Raw genomic sequence first — 14,083 nt, forward strand, 5'->3', positions numbered from 1 at the left:
TTTTTTAAACAAATAGAATTATAAGGACACTCTTTAAAATGATAAAAATATATAGCAATCAAACAGCCATTTTCATACTTAATGATGAAATACATTGGAAGCACTCCTACTGAGGTCTGGAATAAAAGGAAAATGCTATTTCTCCCAAATATGTTTGTACCTTGCTCACGTTCACTCTTCATTTTATAGACCATCTGGCTCCAGGGTCTTTGAGTTTCCTCGGTTCATGCCAGAGATAGTTACTGCAGGTACTACATAACTTGGTGTAAGAAGTTCTTCTACCCTACTTTCTAATTTGGCCAAATAGTCATGGCAAAAGTACCTGTGAGTCACACAGGTTAAAAGATTAGAAGTAGAAAATCAAAAAACAAAATTATTGGGAAAACTATTTCCTTATAGCTGCATCAGATGGACAATTTTTTTTTAAAATACAACTTTTTAGTCTTTTTTTTAAAGAGCTCTGTCTCCTGGTTTATCTTATTAACACATTCTTTTTATAATAACTAAAATATTTATAGAGGTAGAAATTATACAATGAAGGGGTTTTTGGCTTTGTTTTAATAAAAATACTATCATACTACACATATTTTGTAGCCCATGCTTTTTCATTTAGTCATACATTATGACCATTTTCCTGTGTAATATACGTTTGTCTAAATCATGATTTTATAGGTTATGTAATATGTCATGATATGGCTGTACCACAATTTATTTAACCTCATCCTTATTGATGGGCATTCATTTAGCATCCTATTTTCCTAAACTTGGCATTTTAAGGATTATTTTCTCCTCTTCTGATACAACAAATAGGAAACCCCTTAGATTTTCCTCATAGCCTAGATGATTCTCTCCCTCATTTGGATAGAAATCTGCAAGTTAGAAATAAACCAGAAGCACTTTGGATGAAAATAAGGTGATCAAGTTTGTAGTCAACACTGTCCATTTTAAGAACTCCACCTCCCTTCGTTCCCAGAATGTTTGAGCCAGATTTATACTCCCGTAAAAACACACACGCACACACATGCATGGTGAGAACAGGGGACTGGAGGTTAACATGGATGAACTTGGAGGACATTATGCTAAGTGAACTAAGCCAGTCACAGAAGGACAAATACTGCATGACTCCATTTATATTAGGAATCTAAGGCAGTCAAACACATAGAAGCAGAGAGTAGAATGGTGGTGGCCAGGGGTTGGGGGGAGGGAGATTGGGGGAGTTGCTAGTCGATGAGTATAAAATTTCAGTTATGCAAGGTAAGTAAGTTCTACAGATCTGCTGAACATTGTGTCTCTAGATAACAATACTTTATTGTATACTTACAAATCTGTTATGAGGATAGAGCTCATGTTAACTGTTCTCACCACAATAAAATTGAAAAAAAGGTAAGGGACTAAAATGCTGATTAAAACTGTGTGTGCATGAGCAGGGCTTATGCACTAGTGGTTTTCCCTATACAGGCTATATTTTGCAACCAAAAGAATCCTTATTAATACAGCTGCTTTCAGTTTTATCTGGCGTAATTACAGTTCTTGGAGTGCATGTTTGTGGGCTAAATAGCCGCCTTCTAATTTATCACTCCACATCTCATCTCTGTAACCCAGAAGAGAGAGTGGAAACTGTGTGGAGGGACTCAAGTCTCCTCCCCTGTTCCAGTGGAAACTTGCTTCTCTTTAAGTTGAAAAAATTTTTTTGACAATCTGACAAACTTTGCCTAACAAGTGGTAAACGGAGATGAGAAAGTGGCAGAAGTACATGTCCAAACGAATTTTCTATTCTGACGAGGACACTTGATCACTACAGAGGTGACAAAGAACAAAGTGACGAGGCAATCAAGGAAATGTGGGCAAAAAAAAACAAGTGGGCAGGGTTTCTGAAGGCCAAACACATTCACAGCTTCTGACATCAACCTTTGGACTCTTTCAGTTCTAAAAGAACTAAAGAAGCTATTATTCAAATGAGTGGGTTAAGTGTGACAGCTAGCATGTCCCACAAGGACAAAGATTTTTGTCTGTCTTTTCAATTACACCCATGTCCCTGGCACGTAATTGTCATTCAGTAAATGTTACTGAATGGAGTTACAGCTTTTGAAGGTTTGTAAATCCAAACAAGATCTGACCCTAATATAGCTCTGCAAATATTGATAGAGAACAATTCTCAATCCTGTATTGCTTGGGAACACTTTAGAAATAGCACTACAAGCCTGATAATGGCAAAGGAGTCATGCCGTGTTATATAAAAGTAAAGAAAAACTAAGTATTTCATCTTTTAAAGGAACTCAACAAATCCTGGGGTCATCATATCAAAATCTATTACAAATCCTCAGCGATATTTCTCAAACTGTGAATTGGGAAATGGGGCCCAGGAGAGCTTCAAGGTAGCTTTGGAGCTTCAAGGTAGCCAAAGAGGCAAAACAGCCATTCAGTGGTGGAAATGATCAACAGTGGGCTCTGCGAATGGGTGGTCAGACTGTATCTACATCTTTCATTGACGAGTTGCTGGTATTTCACTGCTGCTTTGGATGATCCAGGAAATTAAGTGTTGGAAGAGTGAGCTCACACAAGTGTCAACGGAAAAAAAGACCAAACTCTGTAAAATAATTTTAAAGAGACTTACTCTGAGCCAAATTTGAGGACCATGACCCGGAGCCATGCCCAAGAGGTCTTGAGCAGTGGACTTGCTGAGGTTGGGTTACAGTTTGGTTTTATACGTTTCAAGGAGACAGGGGTTACAGGTAAAGTCATAAATCAATACGTGGGAGGCATACATTGGTTTGGCCCGAAAAGGTGGGCCATCTCGAAGGGGGGGGGGGGTCTTACAAGTTATAGGTGGGTTTAAAGATTCTTTGGCTTGTAATTGGTTAAAGACATGAAGCTTTGTCTAAAGGCTTGGAATGTTTCAACATAAGGAGCTGTTTATCAGAGATAAGCCATCTGCAGGTTTGTCTTGCATATCCTTAGGCCTGTTAATGGGTTATAAAGGATGTCCCCAAGAAGGGAGGCGGGCATGATAAGGCATGTCTGACCTCCTTCCTCCCGGCAGGCAATTTAGTTTTAGGATATTCGTTTGGCCACGAGGGGGTCCATTTAGTCAGCTGGTGGGGGGTGAGTCTTAAAATTTTATTTTAGTTCACACAAGAAAGAGGCTTTCTTTTTATGCAATGCCCAGTGGTGCTGCAAGGACAAAAGTTCCTGCAGTGCAGTTAGATAGCTGGGGCAGTATTTATTCATCTCTCTCTCTCTCTCTCTCTCTCTCTCTCTCTCTCTCTCTCTCTCTCTCCTTCTCCAAGACCAAAAGTTTGTTGAATTTCACTAACCATTACTCAGATTAAATACAGACCAAAGATTCTCTTTGGAGTGGTTAAAAATAATCTTACAGCCAGCATTATTAATGTGATTTCACCCTTATACATGATGCAAGACTTCTGGACTGTGGTTTATTTGGCTACAGAAAGTTTGACCTGGAACTACAAAATTTGGCTGCTCTACTTCTTCAAGAATTTTTTTTTTTTGCTTCTCACACAAGCAAGATGCATTTACCCTTCCATTTTCCACACTTGTCAAAAATCATCTATATGTCCTAAATTTTGTTCACTTTGACCCAACAAGTATTTCGTAATATTGCAAGTGACCCAAGCCCCTTCTAGAGCAAGAATCACAGGAATGAGTGCAAAGGAGCCCAGTTAGACTCACTTTTCTGTGCTGAACAGCTGCTGATCTGGTCAAGGCAGAATTACTTGGCCTGTGGGGAAAACACACCTTCTTTCCATCTCCTTTCCTGAAGCGTGCCCTGGGTCTGTGTGAGAAATGGGGTTAGATAGGTGGAGAAGGAGGGTAGTCAGTATTCCTTCCTCCATCGGCAGAGAGTTGGGCTGCTTCTCTGAGTGAGGGTCTGGTTGCCCTGAGTCAGGGTGTAGCCTCACAGAAGTACTGATGAGGGGCACCTACCATGGTAAGCCCAGACTAGATATGTTTGAGTTTCTGAAACTGTACAGGATTTGTGCTACATCATTTGATTGAAAACTCAAGTAGACTTGGGGTGGTGGGATAGTGCTGGCGAACCTGAATTAGATTCGAGGAGGCCAGTGTGATATTTATCATTTTCACTCAACACTTGGGTTTTATAGTATTTACCTTAGTCATTATTATATAGTTCAAAGTCTTTTGCATAATCTTTGTAAGTACAGAGATTGAATTATTTCATTAGCGCCTTATGAAATGTAAAATTAACAGTGATGTTCATTCATTCATTCACCTACTAATTTATTTTATAAATATTTATTAAATATTTGTCAGGCATGTACCAGGCATTCCACTGTGGGATATGAACATGCTTATCTCAATGTCAAAATAATTTTCTTTTCTGTAAGCCCTATATTCCATTACTTTTACATGTGACTAAAAATAATTTCTATTTTAGGAAAGAGTAGTTTAATAAGAAGAATACAGAGATAAAATATTTAAAATATCGTGCAAATACAGTCAGCCCTCTGTATCTGTGGGTTCCGTAACCGTGGATTCAACCAACCACAGATCAAAAATATTAGAAAAAATGGATGGTTGCCTCTATACTGAACATGTACAGACTTTCTTTTCTTGTCATTATCCCCTAAACCTGCGGTCCCCAATCCCCAGGACATGGCCCAGTACAGGTCCATGGCCTGTTAGGAAACAGGCCGTGTAGTATCACCACCTGAGCTCCATACCAACTCCCCTCTCCCCACAACACCCCACCCCCACCCTCGGTCCATGGAAAAACTGTCTTCCATGAAACTGGTCCCTGATGCCAAAAAAGTTGGGGACCACTGCTCTAAACAATACAGTATAACAACCATTTACATAGCATTTATATTGTATTAAGTATTGTAAGTAATCTAGTGATGATTTAAGAATACTGGAGGTTGTATATAGGTTATATGTAAATATTATGCCATTTTATGTGAGCGACTTGAGTGACTGTGGATTTTGTTATCTACGGGGAGTCCTGGATCCCCTAGATATGGAAGGATGACTGTACTTCTGATTTTAACCAGAAGTTTCACTATATGCATTTTTCTGAACATCCAAAATTCTTGCATTATCTGTTCAGTCAAGTAAATGTTGTCCAGGAAGAACCTAAGTGCATAAAGAATAAAATGCTAAAGTAAATATAATAATTTCCCATATTGACTTTCTATAACGATTTCTTTTAGGGCCAGTAAATTTTTGTACTTGATTAAAAAGAAAAGTGCTTATAAATTTGTGTTAGGTTTTATTTTTCTATCAAGGATTTAGTAGGGCAATGAACAAAAAATTGTGGATTGTTGCTAATCTTACACAATTCTTGATTTTTAACCAACAGTCCTTTCCATACTCTGTCCAATTACAGATGCTTAAAAATTTGTACCTGACGAAGGAAACAATCTCCACCTATTTGCACATGGATTAGCCATTCCAGCCACACCTGCTTGCTGACCCCTTTCCATTGCACAGTAAGTACACATGATATTCAGAGGGACTTTGAACTGCCTTTTTATCTCTTCGAGGAAAAAAATTTAAAGCATATTTGGCAGATCAATGTTCAGTCACAAAAATCTCAGTTCCAAACAACTCATTTGAGGACAGCCTGGTTCTCTCATGGACCTCACGCTGACAGAAGTTGGTTCTGCCCGGAAACCTAGACAGTCAGAATGTACTCCAGGACTTCCATAGGAAATATCAAAGCTCTCTCTGGTGAGGAGCACTAGGGGAGGCTGAAAATGAACTGGAGTGGTCTTACTATCAAATGAACTATTTCCTCGGGAAAGAATAAAGAATGAGTTAGAATGTTAGGAACCACAGTTGGCCTGGTTTTTGCTGTCCCATATAAAATTTTGGAACCAAACAGGTCACTCCTGGCACATTGTGAATTGATTGCTCTTTCAGCTTGATAAATTGAGCCTTGAATTATGGAGCTTTCTTCTACCCTACTTTAGCAACCCTCAAGGGTCCAAAGACCTCTCTCTATACTTGACCTTGTTGTTTTCATGCTTGCAACTGAAAGCCCATTCTTCCTGTACAATATTTTGTGGAAACTGGGAGGCCTTTAAATGCATAAAGAATCAATCACTTTTTATCACCAAATTAAAAAGATTCATAGAATGTTTAAAGTTCTAAGGTGATCTGGAGTTCATTTAGTCCAGGCTTTTCATTTTAAGTACAGTAACAATTCCTTACATGTGGGTAGTAGATACGATTTTCCCTGCCCAGCATCCCTTCCCTCCTCTTTGGGTAACAATACCTCATTTTTTTCTTTGGGAAACTACCCTCCCACCCCGTTATTATTCCAGAAGGTTTAGATGGGCCTGATTCTAGCTTCAGAGGAGGGTCTAGAGAGTCCACATCTCCTGACTACAGTGATTGCTTCAAAAATGAGCACTTGGTCCAGGCTGGGCCAATGGGAGCAGTGTAATTTGATGGCATTTCTGACATTTGGCACCAGTGTTCTGATTAACACAACAATTGCCACTGAAAGCTTAAAAGGCATCTCAAGGTCACAGGAAGCCATTAACATAGCCAAGATCTCTTGATACCTTCCCACTTTCTAATGTAGAACAGAGATACAGGCAGATAATTTCGGTAATACATTAAGAGCATTCATTCATTCAATGAGTATTCACTGAGAGGATGAACACTATGCTAAATGCCTGGTTCTGTGCTAGGTGCTCAGGATGGAGTTGTGAATAAAAACAATCAAGATCCCTAGATGCCCCATGATGTTCTGAAAGACGCATATACAGGATAAACTACCCTGGATATATGTTTGTGGGTATCCAGAAAGGTTTCCTAGAGGAAAGGGTTGGCCTTATAAATAACACACACATAAAAGTACATATGTAAACATATAGCTTGATGAATTTTCTCAACCAACCATGCCCATTAATCAGCGCCTACAATAAACATGGCCAGCACACCAGAAGTCCTCCTCATGCCTCTGTCCATATCCTCACCCTATCTACGATAAAAATAATTCATTTTAAAAATACGAATCTCATTATATTGATCCCTTGCTTTGCTAAAACCTCCCAAGTACTCTCTACAGCCTTCAGGATAAAACCCCATCTCCTTCGCCGAACTAAACCCTAGTAATTCTTAACCTACTATCCCTGTCCTCCCTGCCTGGCCTTTCCAGTGCTGCTCCTTCCGTTTGGACTAGCATCTCAGCGCTTTTCCTCTCCATGTGAATGATTCCTAATTGCTCCAGGAGCCACCTTCTCAAAGACTTCCATGACCCCCACCCCCCACCCCACTATCTGTTTCTCTCATAGATTTCTGAAGGTAGAAATGGTGTTTTTCATGTTTCCCAATTTGTTAAATGAATAAATGAGAACACCTGGCTTTATTATTTTTCCCATAACTTCTTTCCTCCCTCTCCCTTCTCCCCACCTTGCCTCTTTTTAAATAAGAACAATCCATTATCCTGTGAATAAATCAGTACATATGACCTTCTATCAGTAGTTTGTGGAGAAGCCATGACTGGTTTCCACTGATCCAGCCACACCCTCCTGCCTAGTGTCCTCTCCCCCTACTCCAAGATAAGACTAATGTAGAAGCAGCTTGTGGTCCTGAATCCTATCAAGGTAAGTGGACAAAACGAAAATTTACATTCACAAGAGCTGAGCCATTCTTCATGCAAAAAGTTGGTTTAATTGGAACATGTAGAGGCTTACAGGAAAATTGGAAGCGGGGAAAGGAAGTAAACAGGCCAGCGAACACCAAAGGCCTACCTACCATGTGCTAGACACAATGTTAGGCTCTATCCACCACCAACTTAAAAATCACACACTTTACAAATTTGGAAAGAAGACTACAAAGGGTTATAGCCTGCAAGGTGGCCATCCTGACAGGCTGGGAAGCACAGCCTCTGGCAGAGACTGAAAGGCAGGCATTTTGAGGAAGAGGAAGGTGGAACAGGAATTAATGCTGAAGGAGTCGGCCAAGTATACCTATTCAACAGGTTACAGGAGGAGCTATGAATACTCATAAAAGGTTCCTAAGGTATGTGTATTGAATAAACACGCATGTCATATACAGCCCATGTTCACTTTGAGGTGGAGACTTAACATTTAAATGTACCACAGTTAGGCCCTATATGTCAAAAGGTGATGCAGGGACATGAAGGCACTTAAGTGTGCAGCCTCTGTAAACCAGCCAGAACCAGTTGGTGGCCTTATCAAGAGAAAGTTACTGAAATCAGTCTCTTGTCCAAAGCTGTAGTTACGGCTTATGGAACATGTAGGTTGGTCAGTCAGCCTCTGGTGATCAGTGAGCTGCAATTGTATTAATATTGCTCATTTCAAGGCCAGTGAGTGTTTAGCTGTTAGAGAAAAAAAGCCCTGTGGCAGTTAGAACACAGTTTAATCTTTAAGTGTTGGGGTGCATGACTTAATCCTTGCCTGGCATGGCCTTAGGTCTTGTTTATAATTTGGTATCTTATTGTCACAAGAGTCCATTCCATCAGTCTTATGATCTCCATTTTAACACTAATGCTGGTCAGTGGTTGTGTCTAAACCACAACGGGAAGGGGTATAATGTCTCTGACCTCCTGCACCATCAAGGCCAGAAACCCAGTTTTTAAGGTTTTTCTGGGGTCCCCTTAGCCAAAAAAGGGTCCATTCGGTTGGGGGGCTTATGATTTTATTTCTAGTTCTCACTATGATGCCTCATGTAACTGAAGTGGAAGAGGAATGTGCATAAATGTACAGATTTTTCAAGTGCATAAAAAGAAAAGCCAATACATTTTTTCCCTTTATTTGGTTGAAACAAGTTATTTGTGCATTTATAGCTTTTTCTTTTAATTAAAAATCACAGTGGAAAATCACTGACATTTCTCATTGCAAATTTTTAACATAAAACATTTAAATTTCTATTTCTAATTTCTATTTTTCAAATTAAAAAAAAAGCCCAGAAACATTATAAAAAGCCTAAAGCCTTTTATAATGTGTAGGAGGAGCTGTCACCAGGTTGATGAGCCTAACCAGAGCACCTAAAGCTCTCCATCAGCTCTCAGGCTGAGGTCGAGGGCCAGCAGCCAGTGCTACCTGAAACCACTTTTATAGAAGCTTTGACACCTTGTACTTGATTTTTAATAAAAACATTCTTAACAGTAAATCCAAATGGCACACCCAAGTTTATTTCCTTTAGTATAACATATAAAACACCTGGCAGGTTGGCCCCCTTCCCAGCAATGTTTATATCTCCCCTAATATCCCGTAACTTATATCACACTAGCCTGGGACCTCACCCATGCACAGCTGTGATCTACTAAAAATTCTCTCAAAACTGCCTCCTCTCCTTAGGCCCCCACTCCTCAGCCTATTTATAACTCTGCTGAAAAAAAAAGTTGAATATCGTAAATGAACAGCAAACCCAAATTTTCAAAATCAAGCTGTAGGTAAAAAATTTCTCAAGTGACTGCAGATATGGATGCTCCAAGTGCTGCCTCATTGATAAACCTGAAGAGGCCAGTGTGATACTCAGTCTATATACCCTAATCTTGGGTGCTATAATATTTATCTTAGTCATCATTCTCTAGCCCAGAGTATTTTGCATAGCATTCATGAGTGCAGAACATTCATGAGTGCAGAAATTGTTTCTTAAGTGCTTAGTAAAATTAATAGTGATGTTCATTCATCTCACTAAATAGGCAGTAAATTCCATGAAGACAAGGGCCTCGGGCACCACATCTTTATCTTCGGTTTATGAGTCGTAGACGCCTTAGGAATGCTACCAGGCAGCAGTTAGAAATATTCCGCAGGGAGCAAAGGAAAGAACGTGTTACCACTGCTCAGAAAACATTTTGTTCTTCTCTATCCTCTGCTGGGGCGGTAGGCAAAGGGAATGTTCTTATGACTACTCACACTGAAAACTTAGTTTCACACAATGCACAACCTCCGTCGGCCACGCCGCGGTGGGGTGATCCCACAACTGGCGGGTCTCAGCGGGCCACGAGGTCCTCCTGGCCAGCGACGTGGTGGCCGCGCCCCTGCCCGCACGCTCCCGCTGCCTCTCGGACTCCCTCCCTCCGGCGGGCGTCGCTGGCGGGCAGCAGGGCGGTGCGGCCGGAAGCGGACTCGGATCCTCGGTCCTGCCAGGCCTCTGGTCCGCCCTCCGTCCGCGCCTGCTGTCGCGCGGCAGCGGCTTTTGGAGGGTCCCGGGTCCCCGGCGCGCGCCCAGGGATGAACTGGGCCTTCATTCTGTAAGGAGAAGGATCGGGCCACCGTGAGCTAGAGCCGGGCGCCGGGCGCGCGCGGAGATGCCCCGGACCCCCTGAGACGGGATCCCGAGTAGCGGATGAGGCGCCTGTGGGGCGCGGCCGGGGAGCCCGGGAGCACCGGCGGGGGTGGGGAGCGGGCGGGGACGCAGCAAGAAACGCCCGGGGCCGGGCCGAGCTGGCCCGGGGCATCGTGGAAGGGAGCGGTGGGCGGCGCTCGGCCGGGCTGCCTGGCTGGCTCACCTCGCTCTGGCGGCGCGCCGCGCCCGGGACTCAGGAGGAGGGGAGCCGGCCCGCGGCCTTTGGATTCCGAGACCGCCCCCTCCCGCTCCCGGGCCTGCGGCGAGTGGCAGCGACGGGTGGAGCCGCAGCAGCAGCATGAAAGCCGGTGCCGTTCCTCCACGCCTGCGGACGCGCGGCGAGCGGCGGCGGTGGCTCTGCCTGCGCGCGCCATGGGGGCGCCGTGGGGCTTGGTGGCGGCCTGGCGGCGGCGCGGGCGGCGCAGAGGCGGGGGGCTGCTGTGGACCGCCTCAGCGCTGGCCGCTGCCGGCCTGCTGTGTACCGCGCTGGCCGCCTACGCCTGCTGGGAGCAGCTGCCGCCGCTGCCCTGGGGATCCCCCGCCCCCTCGCGGCCGGTGGGCGTGCTGCTGTGGTGGGAGCCCTTCGGGGGGCGCGGCGGTGCCGCGAGGCCGCCCCCCGACTGTCGGCTGCGCTTCAACATCAGCGGCTGCCGCCTGCTCACCGACCGCGCGGCCTATGGAGAGGCTCAGGCTGTGCTGTTCCACCACCGTGACCTCGTGAAGGGACCACCCGACTGGCCCCCGCCCTGGGGTGCCCAGGTGCGAATCGCGGAGGAGCTGGAGCTGCGCGTTTTAGACGACCAGGAGGAAGCGGCGGCGGCGGCGGCGAAAGCCCTGGCGACCTCGGGCCCCAGACCCCCGGGCCAACGTTGGGTGTGGATGAACTTTGAGTCTCCCTCCCACTCCCCGGGACTGCACAACCTGGCAGGTGATCTCTTCAACTGGACTCTCTCCTACCGGGCCGACTCAGATGTCTTCGTGCCTTACGGATACCTCTACCCCAGGAGCCACCCCAGCGACCAGCCGTTAGGCCTGGTCCCACCGCTGGCCCGGAAACGCGGGCTGGTGGCCTGGGTGGTGAGCCACTGGGACGAGCGCCAGGCCCGGGTCCGCTACTACCACCAGCTGAGCCAGCACATATCCGTGGACGTGTTCGGCCAGGGCGGGCCAGGGCAGCCGGTGCCTGACAGCGGGCTCCTGCACACAGTGGCCCGCTACAAATTCTACCTGGCTTTTGAGAACTCACAGCACCTGGATTATATCACGGAAAAACTCTGGCGCAACTCGTTTCTCGCCGGGGTGGTGCCGGTGGTGCTGGGCCCAGACCGTGCCAACTACGAGCGCTTCGTGCCCCGCAGCGCCTTCATCCACGTGGACGACTTCCCTAGTGCCGCTTCCCTGGCCGCCTATCTGCTCTTCCTTGACCGCAACCCGGCGGTCTATCGCCGCTACTTCAGCTGGCGCCGGAACTACGCCGTGCACATCACCTCTTTCTGGGACGAGCCTTGGTGCCGGGCCTGCCAGGCTGTGCAGATGGCTGGGGACCGGCCCAAGAGCATACGCAACCTGGCCAGCTGGTTTGAACGGTGAAGCTGCCCTTCTCCAGCAGTGACCCAGGGAGGCCAAGATGTGGGCTTTTTTTTTTTTTTTACTGTGCATCTCCTTGACTGCCGAATAATGGGACTAAGTTCTCCGAACACCCATTTTTGCTCTATAGGAAAAAGGTGACTTACCAATTAATATTATTCAGTTTTGCATGACAAGCAGTTGGGTTCCCTCTGCCGTTGATGGCCATCAGTGTTCAGGGGTGAAGAACGGGGCCCTTGCACACCTGTACCCAATGCGGAGATGAAGAAATAGCTTAGCTACAAGAAGCCATTGTGGTAGCCGGTTTCTTTGAATTTCCTTGTCTGCCACAGGTCGTATTTGTGGCCTGTGCAGCCTCCAAATCTCAAACACACTGCTCCTCGACTCACATTTCCCTGGACCAAGGTGAAGCAAACTCTGGTTTTAGAAAGAGCCTTATTGCCTGCCAGTAGTTGTAGGACTGTGCCCTCAAATGGGTCTTTTTCTGTTGTTTGGATTTCTCAAAGCCTTGGCTCCTGAGAAAGGTGAGGAGAGAGGTCCAAAAAGCCATTGACTTCCTTAACAAGTACAATTTGTTCCCCTGCCCTATGAATGGAAACAAGATGCCGGATTGTCCTTGGAGTTAAGATGAATATATGGGTATACCTCACTTACACATAAATGTGTCCCTGCAAAACTGCATTTAAATCGAATCCCAAATTCCGTGACCTAGGAAGTTCAGTATTTAATGGAACCCTATGGAGACTCCCTTTACAATGTGAATACTCATCTCCTAATTTATTTCTTCTGTGTTTATGTTTTTCTGTAACCTGGATTTTTTTTTAAAGCACATTAAACTTACAGATATGAAAATAAAGCAGAAGCGACCTTCTCCCCTCTTGCCAGAAGACCAACCTGTGTTTACAAACAGAAGAAAGAAGGCACAATGTCACTTCCAAAATTATCTATTACATGGACCCAAAATTTAGACTGGAATGTCAGTCTGCTTCAGGGTTGCTGGCATTACCTGTCTGCAGAACAGTGAAATAGGTCATACTGCATTGTGGAATCATGTAAAAGGAAGAAAATTTCATGGTGTCTGTTAGTGGCAATATTTGTTTCTCTCTGTCACTTTTTAGTTAAATGTTTAGATCTTAGGGAATAAAACTAAATTAGTGCCTACAATTAACTTACTCATCCCTTGTTAAAAGCTAAATCTGCACTTCTCTCTGGTGCCAGCAGGCTCCCCTCCCACATAGTAGTGCAGCATATCCTCACATTCTAGCCGCGGAGACTGCTGTGGGGCTGATCTTGAAGATATGTGCATTGACTTGACAAGTTGTTGAATGAGCGACATATTCAACAGGTGTCACTGTGTGCCTCCTGTGTGCCAAACATGTGGCTTGGGGCCCTGGGGGAGACAGAAAAATGTATAAGGCAAGGTCCTTCTCTTTAGGGCTCTTAGAATCTACTACTGCCAAAAAATAAATAGTAACCAATAAAACAATTGGCAATTTGACTAACGTGACAATTCTTTTTTTTTTTTTTTTTTGAGACAGAGTCTCACTCTGTTGCCCGGGCTAGAGTGCCATGGTGTCAGCCTAGCTCACAGCAACCTCAAACTCCTGGACTCAAACAATCCTACTGCCTCAGCCTCCCAAGTAGCTGGGACTACAGGCATGTGCCACCATGCCCGGCTAATTTTTTCTATATATTTTTAGCTGTCTGATTAATTTCTTTCTATTTTTAGTAGAGACAGGGTCTCGCTCTTGCTCAGGCTGGTCTCAAACTTCTGACCTCGAGCGATCTACCCGCCTCGGCCTCCCAGAGTGCTAGGATTACAGGCGTGAGCCACTGCGCCCGGCCTAAAGTGACAATTCTTAGTGATGCCACAAATCAATGATAAGCCAGTTGATTTAAAGCCTGAAATAATAGGAGTTTTCTCCTCGATTTATTATAGGGATCCACAGTGACTAGTTATTGTGGGTAGGGTCCGAAATTAGTTTTATGCAGGGTTCTGCTGTAAACAGTAATTTTGCATTTGATCAGTACAATTAGCTATGTCATAAAGCAAGTTTTAACTCTATGCATTGTTGCAGACACACTTGAAAAACTCAAATCTAGGTGCTTCAATTTTCTCTCTTTCTTAAAAGGAGAAATTATAAATAAAGCTGTGGATAAAATTTCCTCATTAGAGTGTTATAGTGTA

General features: G+C 44.6%; 1 protein-coding gene across 1 annotated transcript; it reads left to right on the top strand.

Annotated features, from left to right (window-relative positions):
- The first annotated feature begins 10,308 nt into the window (after positions 1 to 10,308).
- Positions 10,309 to 11,932, top strand: FUT4 (fucosyltransferase 4 (alpha (1,3) fucosyltransferase, myeloid-specific)). The gene is given in 3 exon segments (XM_012660051.1): positions 10,309 to 10,397; positions 10,399 to 10,508; positions 10,511 to 11,932. Coding segments are annotated over 3 exon segments (1,587 nt in total). The 3' UTR covers positions 11,899 to 11,932.
- The last annotated feature ends 2,151 nt before the right edge of the window (positions 11,933 to 14,083 follow it).

Source organism: Propithecus coquereli, unplaced genomic scaffold, assembly GCF_000956105.1.
Source record: "Propithecus coquereli isolate 6110/MARCELLA unplaced genomic scaffold, Pcoq_1.0 Scaffold65, whole genome shotgun sequence".
In the NCBI taxonomy this organism is placed as follows: Eukaryota; Metazoa; Chordata; class Mammalia; order Primates; family Indriidae; genus Propithecus; species Propithecus coquereli.